General features: G+C 47.9%; 1 protein-coding gene and 1 long non-coding RNA gene across 4 annotated transcripts in view; one reads left to right on the top strand and one right to left on the bottom strand.

Moving 5' to 3' along the window:
• The first annotated feature begins 3,339 nt into the window (after positions 1 to 3,339).
• CASP7 (caspase 7) overlaps positions 3,340 to 13,600 on the top strand; it is a 30,672-nt gene continuing 20,411 nt past the window's right edge. The window contains exons 1-2 of one of the 3 annotated variants that reach the window (XM_017641426.3): positions 3,340 to 3,540; positions 9,466 to 9,575. In XM_017641426.3, coding sequence (XP_017496915.2) covers positions 9,466 to 9,575 — 110 coding nt within the window. In that variant the 5' untranslated portion in view covers positions 3,340 to 3,540. Of the gene's footprint in view, positions 3,541 to 4,135; positions 4,260 to 9,465; positions 9,576 to 13,600 lie in introns of those variants that run through there. The other 2 variants (XM_037011071.2, XM_073240393.1) reach the window with 2 other exon arrangements.
• Positions 8,978 to 13,600, bottom strand: part of LOC118971097 (uncharacterized) — a 79,631-nt gene continuing 75,008 nt past the window's right edge. The window contains exon 3 of the long non-coding RNA XR_012133006.1: positions 8,978 to 9,277. This is a non-coding gene — a long non-coding RNA (uncharacterized lncRNA). The remainder of the gene's footprint in view (positions 9,278 to 13,600) is intronic.

Below are 13,600 nucleotides of genomic sequence, written 5' to 3'. Positions count from 1 at the left end.
ACTGGGGCTCAGTCTTGCTGGTGACCTTCTGAAGAACCAAGCAGAATGTACCCCAGAACTGTCCCACTGCAGGATGGGAGGCTGGGACATTTATCTGCCAAACTCTCATCTCACACTGGTTGTTAGTCTGTCTCTTGGGCATTAACTCCCCTATACCTCTCAGGGAATAGCTATCTGCGTAAGCTGAACAGACTTTAGCTTCAGAGGAAGCTCAGAGGCAGAGAATCAGAGGGACACTACTACAGGAACTTAAGGGGACCCAGTGATGTGTATGGAGCTATCAGTGAGTACAGAGTTGTGGCATAAGGTACCCCAAGAGTCAGCCACTCAAGGAAGCTGACTGCAGCCAGGGCAAAGGAAAGTTTTTATGAGATACGCCATGAACTCCCCTGTCCTGCTCTTGCAGGCAGATGGCATCAGTTCTGCTCTATCCTTGCACTCCTCTGCTATGCTGCGTCCAGGTACTTGGAGTGGAAAATTCACCAAGCAGAACCCTGCCTTTAGCTCTCATGCTTTCCCAGGTCAACTCCCACCCTACCTTCACCTCCACCCCTAGGGGCTTACAGGTGCCCTGAGGGGGAGGTTGGTGGGGGTGTTCATGTGGGTTACGGGCAGAGTCAAGTAGGTGGGCACCTGCTGATAGGGGACTAGAGACTTCAGTAGCTGTGATCGTGGTGACGACAGTTAGGCAGTAGTCTCTCCTCACCCTGGGAAAGCCTGAACATGGGTGAAGATACCTAACTGAGACATCAAGCAAGTAATCTCTTGGCTTATGTAAATTGGGTCCATGGTAAGGTCCATGCCCAGAAAACTCAGAGAACTAGTTTGTCTCCCTTCAAACACAGAAAGCTCAGAGAACTAGTTTGAGAGGCCTTAGAAGAAAGGCCTAATTCTGGTTTGAGACCACTCATTAATTGAAAATTGCTGTTGGCTATGAAGATGAGATTGTGTCTTTTGGTCTAGGATAGGGTCCACAAATTTCTTCTGTAAAGAGTCAGATTGTAAATACTGTAGGCTTTGTGGGCCACATACAATCTCCATTGCATCTTCATTTTCTTTTTTGTCTTTTTGTTGTTGTTTACAACAACAGCAAAAAAGCTGTTTAAACAACTTTAAAGTTTTAAAACTTTAAAAAAACAAACTAAAAAAAAACTTTGTTGTTGTTTACAACAACTAAAAAAAAAAAAGAAAACCTTTCTTATGCTTGTAGGCTACAGACAGCCCGCAGGCCATAGTTTGTTAACCCCTAGTCTAAGAGACTGCTCACAGGACACCAAGAGCAACCAGAGAGAATTCTTTTGGGGAGACTGGCAGGAAGGCAGAGGAATCAGCTCAGCCCCACCTGGCCGAGGCTTTGACTGTCTGCAGATGGAATCTCACTCAGGTGTGAACAATAATACCCACCTGTTGTGGTTGTCTTTTCCTGAGCCAGGGAATCATGACACACCCTGTGGATGGGGCTGGAGCTTTCTTTCTGAGTCAAGAAATGGATATTCCTAGTGCTGAAAACCACAAAATCGAAAGGAAGAAGCCCTTGGATTGGGGATACACAGGTCTCTCCATCTGAATCCAGTCAAGAGAGAGAAACTATACAGTAATCTGAACAGGGGAAGGTTAATACAACAAATTATTAACTAAAACAGAGGACTGGAATATCAAGAGATTGGCTAGTAAGAAGTCAAGAGAATTCTAAGAAATAGAGCAATTGCAGATATAATATACTTGCAGATAACATATATACTGATTAGCTAGGGCTGCTACCTCAAACTACCACAGATAGGGTGGTTTCAACAACATAAGTTTCCTTCCTCACAGGAGGCTAGAAGGCCAAGACCAAGGGGACAGCAGGGCTGATTTCTTCTAAGGCCTCTCTCCTTGGTGTGCAGACATCCATTTCCCTGTGTTTCCAGTCTGCCCTCCGTGTGTATCTATGTCCTGATCTCTTTTTATAAGAACGCCAGTCATACTGGATTAGGGCCTACCCCAATAATCTCATTGCACCTCTTTAAAAACTCTACCTCCAAATACAGTCACATTCTGAGGTACTGGTGGTTAGGACTTCAACATATAAATTTGGGGGAAGTGGTGGTAGGGGACACAACCTAGCCCATAATAACATATAACATGACAAAACAATATTGACAAGCCACTACCCCTAGAGCTCTGATAGAAGGGAAAAGAGTCCCCCAACCTTCGCCTTGCCCCAGGACTGAGGTCCAAACTTCATTGGAGAGAATATGGCTATGGCTCATTAGATGGCAGAGAAGACAGTGTGGTGCCAGTGCCACACAGGGGAACTTGATTGAAATTGGTCCTCTAGAACTTTCTGGAAATTTACCCCCTAGGTGCTAGAGAGAGCTGTTCCTCTCTAGCTTAGGAGGTGTCTCCATGGAGGCACTCTGCCACAAAACACCTGAAGGGAGGGCCAGGGAAGTTGCTGGCTGTTGGGTCCTGCTGGACACCAGCCACAGCAGTAGGTGGGCACTAGGGAAGCCAGGTGCTACAGGAAACGGCAAGAGCCTGATTATTCTCCAGGTACATGCCAGGCACAGCAGAACCAGAAAGCAAGATCTTTATCTCCTGCAATCTTTGTCCAACACCTCCTATTGGAAAAGCTTAACAAAGATGGGGAGCACGGGGGTGCGGAGGGCAGGCAACAAAGGAAAATTATGCGTTCAGAGAACAGATAAAAAGGGTGAATTTGTAGCTGAGAGGCAATCAATCAACATCAAGTACAACATAAATGCTCCTTTCAGGGAATTCTGCCTGTATCCTGAGCTTCCCACTCTCTTCCCTTCCTCCCCACACCCGCAGAAGTCGCGAGTGGGGGGTGGGGGGGTATGCATAGGTATACTGGAAATAGTTCAACCACATGGCATGCTAAAAATACTCAGGAATTCAGGAATTTTGCACAAGTTAATAAACTATCATTATTTCCTTACCTGGGGCTAGTCTTTCTTAAACCAAGTACATGTCCTTACCTGGTAATATTTAGAGGCAATATTGAAGTCTCAGGCCCAGCGAAGCCAAGACAGAAAGACAAGATGGTTCTTCCCTGATGTGACATCGTGGTTCCACTCCGTTCACTCAAGGTGTTCATAGTTCATTAACAGCAAAATACCTCTGGTATGAATAAAACTAATTTCTTCTCAGATATTTACATCTTGGTGTGATTGAGTTAAGTAGTTGCTCCCCTGAGGAGTCTTGAAGAGAAAGGCATTGGAGGCCTCCGTTGGAGCCCCAAGGATAAGGATGAAGAAAGACGTGTGTGCGCGCGCGTGTGCGTGTATAGCGCGGGTGTGGGATTAAGGGGTGGAATCGAAAGTGCACGGGGTCTCCCGCGTATTAGACTCCGTCACGGCCACATACCCAGTGGCTGACACAAGGGGCGCTCAATAAACAGATCGAGTGAGTCTGGCGCTGCTTCAGACGGGCGGCTGTTAGGAGGGAACCCGCCTCAGAGACACCGAAGTTAGCGTCCAGCTGTCCACGCGCCAAGGAAGAGCATCCTTTCAAGGGGAAGCAACTTCGGGGAGCCCGGTAAGTAGCGGCTCTCACTGCCGGCCGGAGGGCCTCGGCCTTGAGGGAAGGTAACTCAAGCTGATGGAGCCCCCGAGCCGCGCTGGGGACACGAACCTCACAGACTGGGGTGGGTCCAGGGTGTGGTTGGGGAAGAGCCCTCTGTCAGTGGGAACTGGGTCCCCGAACTGGGGCGGATGGCCAAGTGGAGGGGTAGACTGGGGGCAGCGGCGGGGCCGTGGAGATGGGGGCTCGGAAGAGCGCCAGGAAGTCTCTTCAGTTTCCGTGGCCCGGGGCACCGCCTGCGGCGGGTGTGCAGAGCACGCCCTCCCGGCCACTGAGCGCCGGAGCTCCGAACGTGCTCTGCCGGGACTGGCGGCCCCGCGGCGGGATCCCGGAGGGCTCAGCAAACTTCCCCCCGCACGCTCCCCCTTGCACGCCGCCGGCTGTGCAGAGGGCGCCCTCCGGGAGCCGCGCCCGCGACACCGGGGTGCAGGAGCGCTTCCCCGAGACGGCGCGCGGCGGCCCAGGGCGTCTTGCCGGCCGCCAACGTCGCGGGCTCTCGGTCCAGGGCCACGGGCGGCGCGCGCGCCCAGCCCGGCGCCACATCCCGCCGCGGGCGACTCCTCCCCCGGCCGCGCTGGGGCTTTTACTTTCGTTTTCGGGAAAGCGGCCCCAGACCCCGGCTGCGGAGGGCCGGAGACCGCGGACGCCTCGGGCCACCGGCAGCCTCGGGAACGGTAACTTCGGCCCCCGCCGCCGCCGCCGGTCCCCTGCGCGTCTCCTCCCTCCTCTCCCGGCCCTCCGCCGCCCCCAGCGCAGCCCCAGGGGAGCCGGGCGGGCGGGACAGGGCGGCCCCGACGGCGCGCGCTGAACCCCGAACTTGGGCGGAAGGCTCTCCGCCCCCTCAGCATCGCTCGCTTTGCTCGGCTGGTCCTCCCTTTCCTCCCGGCCAGCGGGCTGGGAACACCCCGCTCTTCGGGATTTGGAAAGGGAGGAGGAGTCGATTTAGACGGGAAGGAGGGGTCCGTTGCCTCCAAGGGCTAACAGCGAGGGCTCCCGGTCAGCCCTGGGTTCCAGTCCCCGCGTCCCTGATCGTCACCGCGGGGCCTTGGCCTGCTCTGCGCCTGCCGGTGAAATGCGGATGATGGGTTGCCCCGGGCTGGTCATTGCTGCGAGGATGCGAGAAAGTGGTGTTGGTGCACAGCGGTGCCAACGTCAGGCATAGCTCGGGGGAGCTCTTGCCATCGTCGTCGGGGTGCCCTTGGGCAGGGCTTTTGAATATCCCTTGAGGACGTGAGAAAAGGCACGATTCTCAGGCCGCAGGCGGCCTTGTGACGGTCACCGCTGTTCTCGTTTGCCATTTACGGGATTTATTCTTTGTGAATCATTTCCAGGCCTTTTCCCTTGAACTCCTGGGCTGGCAGGCTGCGTGGCCCCAACTCTTGTTTATTTACAGGCTGTTTCCTCCTTCAGGGTCTCTAGCCTGACCTGTCTTCCATAGGCAGCCATCACCTAGGTTCAGAATGCACCTCTGCCTCCTCTTAGCTGTGTGGCTTGGGGCCAGTTACTTAACCTTTCTGAAAAAACTGAAGTTTCTTCTGCAATACAGGCTAAAGGCTCCAGCCTTCTAGCAGTGATGTGAGCATCAGGTGACCATGGAGAACCTGAGTGCCCCGCAGAGCCCCCTCCTCCTCCAAGTGGTAGAGGTGAGAGGTGGGGGTCCTCAGGGCTGCTGCTCTTCGAGCCTTTTAGGAAGATTGTGTTCACTGTGACAAGACTTGGGTGCAAGTTGTATTATGACATTTTTCAGGGGAAGCAGCTGCAATGAGTCCATTTCCACTCCAACTTGAAAAAGAAAAGTTCCCAAGAGCTGGGGAGTTTCCCACCGGATGTGTACCAATCATCTATAAGTGTTTAAAAACAACAACTAGAAGAATTTTTGTTTTCGGTCTCCACAAAAGCTGCTTGAAATATGAGTGTGACTTAAAAATATCAGTAAAGGTTGACAGCTGAATGTTTTCTTAGTCTTGAGTTTCTGTGGACAGTGGTGATAAAAGGGAATGTTTAGTGAAATTTAGAATGTTTTACTGTGCCCCTCATCCTAATTCTTTGTTGCATTCATCCTCACAGCCATCAGTGACTTAGGCATTGTTGTTTTCCCTTTACAGATGAGGAAAACTGAGGCTCCGAGAGGTTGAGTACTTTGTTCAAGGTCCCATGGCTAAAGGGTGGAGTAGCCAATTTAACCCCTGGCCCCCACAGCTGGGCTCTCAGCTGCCTTCCTGGGTCTCTTTGATTCTGTTGTCTGTCCTGTGTCAACAGTTTATTCAGAGCACTGAAGGATTTAAAAATTTTAAGTACGTTTCAGTTATAACATTTATAAAGAAATATTTAACGAATGCCTACCATGTTCCTGGCACTTTTCTGTGACTTGAATGGTAGTGATAAGAACTCAAGAGTCCTAGTGGATAATATTAAGGGTAATAATAAGAGCTAACATAGAATGCTTACCTAGAGTGCCTGGCACTGGTAATGCTTTCTGTGCTCATGTATTAACTCATTTAAAGAGAAGATAGACATGTTTAACAACTGACTAAGCAATGTCCCTTGAATGAATGATAGCTCTTTGCATCCTGAGCCCCACAAAGAGAATGAATACAAGAAAATAATGCCCGTCATGCCCTCTTCAGGCCCCACAGAGCTGAGATAGGCCTATATTTCCTTAGTGGGCTTTGAGGATGAGTGGGAATAAGGGATCAACACCAAGTCTTGGCTTGACTGAAACTGTGGGACCAAATCAGGCACCCCTCTCAGTCATCATCCTTGTTCTGGGTGAACTTGTTTTCACCCAGAAATCAAGCCCAGCCTCATAGAATAGGTAAGTCACTGCATGATTGGCCTTACAGATTTAAAAGAATAAAGTCCCACCCCACCAACTTGTTCTAGCCATGCACTCTGGCAGGTTGTTAGAAGGGACCCTTGATGTGCCCCTAGCTAGTGTTCAGCATCAACCCAAAAAGATGCGGTAGGTTTCGAACAGGAGACACTGCTGGCCCAATGTTGGGAGAGAAGGCCTTCCATTGCAGAGCCATAAACATCAGCCTGTACTTTGTATCTCTGCAGCTAAGGCCAAAGGTTCCGACACGTGGCTGGGAAGGACAAGGCGTATCAACCACACCCCTCCTTTGAGGAGGAAGCATGTGAGATGTTTAATGAGTGTGCAATTCCCTCTGCCTGCCTCGCCCTACCCCTGCCCAGTCCTCTTCCCCTTTTTAGATCTCAGGTTAGACATCTCCTCCCCTGAGTTCCCTAATTCCTCTGAGGTTCAGTGGGGTCCCCTGATATGACCACAAATTGCTAGTCCTCATGGCACGCACCCCTGTTACAGCTTGATATTTTTGTCATTCCTCTATCAGCACCTGTCTCCAGGAAGGCAGGAAAGGTCAGTTTGCTCACAGGTGTAGTCCCGGCTCCCGAGGTATTAGACTTCCGGTAAATCTTCATCATGTGAATTAAAAGGAGTCTCCAAAATTCTCAGGGGTCCTAGCAGTATTAAATGTGTGGCCCTCTTAGGAACCATTTTGCCTAGGGCCGTCCTTTTTAAAAAATAATGGTTACGTTATCTTATCATCATACATCTTGGATTCAGTCTTTAAGATTGGCATTAGCAAAAGTCTCAAAGCTTAAACACCACGTATTTAAGTTAATGTCTTTTTCTGGTGGATTTTGTATAAGTTTAACTTGTTAATTTTGAAAATATTTTAGTGCTTCACTAACAGCAATCCGCACTGGAAGTTAACTAAATCTACATAAAGGAGATGAAAAAAAAACTACTGAGCATTTCTGTGTGCCTGGACTTTAGCTTATCTCCTTTGGGGGTAGAATTATCTCTGTTTTTGAGAAATATTCTGAAAAATCAAACTGCGCCCAACCAGAAACACTTGGGTGGCAATGGTGGACAGTTCATGACGTATTGAGAAACAAGTTGACTACCTGACTTCCCACGCAGTTGCTGTAGAGATCTGACGTGGGACTCTCCCTCCCTCCCAGTTCTAACTGTCCAGCTCACCCCTTAGGTAAGCTGCAAGGTAACTTAATAATGCTGCCTGGAGCTCAAGGGTACTATGTCGTCACTTTGCTGTCTTGGACACTTCCCCCCAGCTGGATTCCTACTTCTCCTCACCTCCAAAAGCCCTTACTTATGCTTTGGGGCAAATATGTTCTGTCAGTTAGATGCCTTCTTGGGTTCCGAGCTAGTGCAGACATCCCTAGGTGAGCCCAGCAGCAACAGACCTGCATGGGCCAGCTGCGGCCCTCTCTGGGCAACTCTCCAAGGTGGAGACCAGGCAAAGTTAGAGTCTGGAGAGGTGTCCCTCTGTTCCTGACAGTTGGCCCCATCATGGGGAAGGAAACAGGACATGATTGAGGAGAAATGACTCTAGTACAGGCTCTGCTTCTGACCAGCTACTTCACTTTTAGTTAAGTCTCTTCTCTTGGGATGGTTGTTTCCATTCATTTAGGGCTTATTTGGTAAGCAACTGCTGTGTGCCAGGTGCCTCTGCCATGGCGAACTTCTGTTGTCATATTTGAGCCAAGTGAGAGGCAGAATATAAATAAGACAAATACAAGGGGAATTGGGGATCGGGTAGCTGATGGGGTATGCATAATCAAGGAGGACCTCTGTGCAGAGGTGCCATTTAAGCTGAATTCTCAAGATTGAGAATTAGCCAGCTGAGCAGAGGTGGCATGTCCAGCAAACGTGGGTGGTAGCTTCCAGAAAGGGAGAACCATGAGCCCTGAAAGAGCCTGAAATGAGTACAGTGTGCCTGAGGACACCTTGGATCTGGAAGGCTGGATGGTGTGAGGAGTGGGCTCTGGAGTGCTTTGCTGGCTGCAGCTCCAAGGCCTACTATTCATTAGTTACACAGCTCAGGATAAGTTAACCTTTTTTTTAGGTTCAGCTTCCTCATCTGTCAAAAGGTAGTGATCATAGGGCTAATCTAACAACAGCATTATCGAGAGTATTAAATAAAATAATGCTTATAAAACAATTAGCACAGGGAATAATACATATGAGTTCAATTCTTATTGTTATACTGACTTCTCAGAGTAGAGGGGGTAGTAGGTTAGTAGAGGATCCTATGGGCTGATAGTTATCCTAAGATCAGAGGTTGGCACACCTTTTATAGGGTCAGGTAGCAAATATTTAAGCTTTTTGGACCACATGGTCTCTGGCACAGCTCCTCAACTCTGGCTGTGCAGAGAAAGCAGCCCTCGACAATGTGTAAAGGAATGGGCATGGCTGTGTTCTAGTAAAACAATGTACAAAAACATGATGGGTCATAGTTTGCTGACTCTAGTACTAGATAATGACGTACCTTAAGATCTAAGAAGATGAGTGTAGATTTGAAATTTTAGATCATAGGGATCTCTTGAAGGTTCTTGAGCAGAAAAATAATTTGATATAATTTATTTTGATAAACCCATGTAAAACCATCTGAAACAGAAAAAAAGCTGTACATTCCAGGTTGCTGCTGTTTTTGAACTGGGTTTGAGCAATGCCAGGCAAAGGATGAGCAGCTAATAACTTGTCAGAAATTTAAGGGGAGTTTCTTGTTACAAACTTTGATGGACCTTCCACAGCTTCTTGTGCACAGTGAATATTCAGCAAAATCATGGATGCTGGTTTAGAAGCTCCCTGAGGGCAAGGACTTTGTTTTCTTCAATGCTGTATAGTGAGTCTCCGGAACAATGTCTGAAATAGAGTCAGCACACAGACATTTGAATGGATTATTGGTTCAGTAGCCCTGGAACCTAAATACGCAAGACTGCTCATCTCCAGGCTTAATTAAAACTCAGTCACCTAATGAGTATTATTTAAAATATCACGAGACCAGTGATGCCACTGGATACCAATTTTCCAGTTGGTTCCTTTCCTTCCAGATGGCAGATGACCAAGTCTGCGTTGTGGAGCAGGGAGCTGGGTATTCAGCCAGTGAAGATACAGTAGATGCTAAGCCAGACCGGTCTTCCTTTGTCCCACCATTCCTGAGGTAAGTTCCCTTCCTTGCTGGGTTAAAGAGGGGCTCTGGGCGACGTCAGCCTGCCATACCTGTGCCATCTCCACCACCCATGGGGAGGGGACATTCTGGGAAGGGGGTCTGTGTGAGCATGGGAGCTTTGCCCAGAATCCTGCCAGCTGTGTGTGCCAACACTAGGGCCCCTGTGTGCACTCCCATGTCTCTGCGGCAAGCCCAGGTGTGGGGGAAACCAAGCTTTGGGGGTCTCCTGCTTGGTGGCGTGCATCTGGGTGGCAGCTGCCCAGGAGTACGGGTGCATTTGCAGCCAGCCTCCTTCAGGGCAGTGCCTGGGCCACTGTTGCCAGTTGGGACCAGGCTTGGCTGAAAGGCAGAATCCAGGAGCCACGGGATATGAGATTTTAGGGCAGCACTTCACTGAAGTAAACAGGCTGTCTACTGATTCCCACCTTTCTTTTCTTGGCTTCACTTTTAAAATTCTCAACTTTACATTTAACAACAACAACAAAAATAATAGCTTCATTTATTAAACTTTTACATGCCAGCTCAATATTACATTAGTCCTCATGATCCCAGGAGATGGTTCTCTTGGAATCACCTTTTAATAGCTAGGGAGGAGCTGATAAGAGGTTTAATAGCTTGCCTTTCTCAAGACGGTTAATAAATGGTGGAACTGAGATTAGAACCCAGGTGGTACCAACTCCACTCACCTAACAGCTCTGCTGTGTTTTCCATTTAAAAGTAGGGCTGCAAGGATGCAGAGCAGTGCCTTACCTCCTCAGTATTGTTAATGCAGTGGATTGAAAAAAATTAATGTTGACACATCATTAGTACTTTTAAGTCATTATTCATCAAAATAATTATTAAAATGAAATTGTAACTTGGGATAAATGGACTTTTAAAAAGCTAGTTTGAATAAATGAACAAATAATACTTATTGCTAGAATAAGAGCGCTCAGTGTCACCTCATTCTCCTATTTTTCATTTTAAGAAATAGAAGTGCTGGGAAACCATAAATAAGCATAGGGTGACAGGAGTTTTGGTATAATGTGTTACCTAATTCTTCGAATTCCATTTGAGTTCTGTGCCAGAAATGACAACTCAGTTGGGTCCTTCTTCAATTGTATTGAAAACAGAGGATTGGAAATTACCTGACTTACAAAAGGAATTGTTATTTAGCCCTTCAAGACATCTATTTTTTCAGTCTCTGGGAAGTACACCGAAAAAGCTTTATCAAAACTTCTCAAACAACTGTTGTTGATTAAACCTGTTGCTCTTTTACTTAGTGGCAGCTTGTTTAACCCAAAATACTCCAACAGAGATGAGATAATTAAAATAGTATTAACAAACATTTGTCAGTATCCTTTTTTGATAAAATGTTTTTAAACTCTATGCTTTAAAATATATATTTTTGTTAAAACCTTGGAGCTTAAAATGTAGCTCATCCATTTATGGACAATGTCTGTTGTACGTTCCAGTTGACAAAGCCAATCCTCCTTGTCAAGCCAGTCAGCCACACCAGACTTCCTTTCAATTAGTAAAGGTCTGATACCAGTTTTCAAATTTGATAAATGTGTTATTAGGCAGCTTCATGACAACCATGTTGTTTCTGAGCTCTTATTATTGGGTGGATGGATTCACGGATGGATGGATGGTTGGATGGGTGGAGATGAGGAGTGTAGTAAGGGAAGAAGGAAAGGGCACAAATCCTGGTGCTGTGTTTACCTCCTTGAGTCAGTGTTTGCTTTGCTCTCACAGGACCCTAGCTTGACAGTGATAGTGTGTTTGGAGATAATATTAATCAGGGTGAAAGAGGCCGAGTCACGAGAGGCACATCACTCCCATTCCATTCTACATTTATATATTTTTTATAGCATGGCTGATGTTGGTATCAAGCTTCATTATCAAAATAACAATGAATATCCTTGTAAAATATTCAAATTAAATTCCATTTTCTAAACTGCTTATTTTAGTTGAAATAGTTGTAAGACATGAACGTTGAATTATTAAATGATATTGAGATACAGTCAATGGCAATATGCTATCTTTTTCTTCCAGATTGTGAACTGCTAATTGCTTATTGCGCCTGCCTTTACTGGGCACTGAACAGATGCTGCCCTCTGACCACCCATGTGTTAGATGATGCACTGGCCACCTCCCAGGAGGCAGTCAGTTTGTATAAAATGCAGTTAAGATTTGTGATGTACCCTTAAAATTTATATAGTTCTTTCCATTTGTTTTTCTTCAGTAAGATGGAAGTTTCTTTCATCTGGTAAAATATCACTACCTTTAAAATTAACCACTTGAGATGCCATTTTTGGTCACTAATTCATTATCTCATTCATTCATTAAATACTTAAGGAATGACAGAAGTTAAATGCCTGTCACCAAGCCTCATAGTTGATTAGTGGCAGAGCCAGGATTTGAACTGCATTCACCTGCCTCTCTGTTTTGGCCTTCATGTGCCGGGTTCTGTGTTTGGCCCTGGGGCAGCAGCCAAGAAAAGACCAACCAGATCAACAGGACCCCAGTCTCAGACACTCACATTCTTGTAGGAAAGGCAGGCGTGGGCCAGGTAATTGAGGTGAGATGGTGCTAGGAAGGAGCACAGCAGTGCGGTGGGAATGTAAAATTAAAAAGGGTACCTGGTCTGGTCTTGGGGGTCAAACAAGGCCCCCTGGAGACGTGATGTGTGTGCTGAGCCTTGATGGGGAGGCAGAGGCTGGTGAAGGGGAAAGTGTGCATGATCGGGGATCATTTTAGCTGGCAGGAGTGTGGGGTGCAGAGGGACAGCACAAGAGGAGATGGGGGAAATGGGCAGATGCCAGATTTTAGAAGGGATTGTCTGCCTGTCACGTTGAAGATTTGAATTCAATCCTAAGAACAGGGAAGTCATTAAAGGGTCTAAGAAATGGAGTGGCTTGATCAATTATATGTACAGGACATACTCAACCCTGAGCTACTGTGTTGAAGACACACTGAGGAGAGGAAGCAAGTTAGGGGCTGCTGAGTTCCCTGGGTGAGTGGATGGTGTGGATGGAAGTGGACGGGGTGGGTGGAGAAGGGTAGCCGGACCCCAGGAGTACCTGGCATGTGGAAGCAACAGGACTTTGTGACCAATAGGGAGAGGCTGAAGAAGGGAGAGATCATGAGGAAGTGACGGGCCTCAGGGAAGGTTCATGTCCTCTAGTAACCACTGAGTCCTCTTGCTAGGAAAAGGTTGATGACATTTCTATCCTATTGTCACAGTGCAGAACTGCTCCAACATTTGCCACGTTTCATTGTCCCCTGAACATCCCTGCTGCCTTGGTCTTGTGAGATCTTGTGAGTTCAGTGGTGTCAGGGACCTCACATGTAGTGGGATGAGACTCTCAGTGCAATTCAGAGCAGCGTGGCCTGACCAAGGAGCAGGTGTCCGTTGGCACATCTGGCCCAGCTACACCCTCCGCTGTCACCCCCACGCCTTAAGGATTCTAATGGGATTGTTATTCTTTTAACATCTAACTGATTGGGTCACTGAATACAGCCTGAGAGGTGTGTTGTTTCCTGCAAATCGTGGAGTGTGGGGAGATGGCAGACCCTCGCATGGTCCCCCGTGCCATGTGCGGGGCACTAAGTATCCCACAGGTCTGATGTGTGGGGTGCATTGGCAGCTCCCCTGGGTGCTCCCCTCCACTGATGGCAGGCACCTTCCCCATCCTGACCCACCCCCAGCTCCCTTCTCCGAGGTGTCAGGTAAGGTAGTGCAGGGGGCAGTAGCGCCTGTCTACAATTGAGGACACCCACCTGCTCCTGGAGACCCCAAGGATTCTGGGAAACGGAAAGAGCAGCCCGCCCCTCCTCTCACGCAAGCCTGGCTGGGACTCGGGCCCTAGGTAGTTCCAAGCCCTGGGTTGTTGGACGCTTTTGTCTCACTGCCACTAGATGGCAGGACAGCCTCGTTTATTTCCATTACATTGAGCCCCAAATAATCCAGACTGATCTTTATTTTTCTTAAAAACCCCCAAAATGTATTAAAGTGTTTTCTCATTTGCTGATTA

The sequence above is a fragment of the Manis javanica genome, chromosome 7 (assembly GCF_040802235.1).
Source record: "Manis javanica isolate MJ-LG chromosome 7, MJ_LKY, whole genome shotgun sequence".
In the NCBI taxonomy this organism is placed as follows: Eukaryota; Metazoa; Chordata; class Mammalia; order Pholidota; family Manidae; genus Manis; species Manis javanica.
The sequence above is the reverse complement of the archived record's forward strand: the minus strand, read 5'-3'. Positions and strand labels throughout refer to the sequence as shown.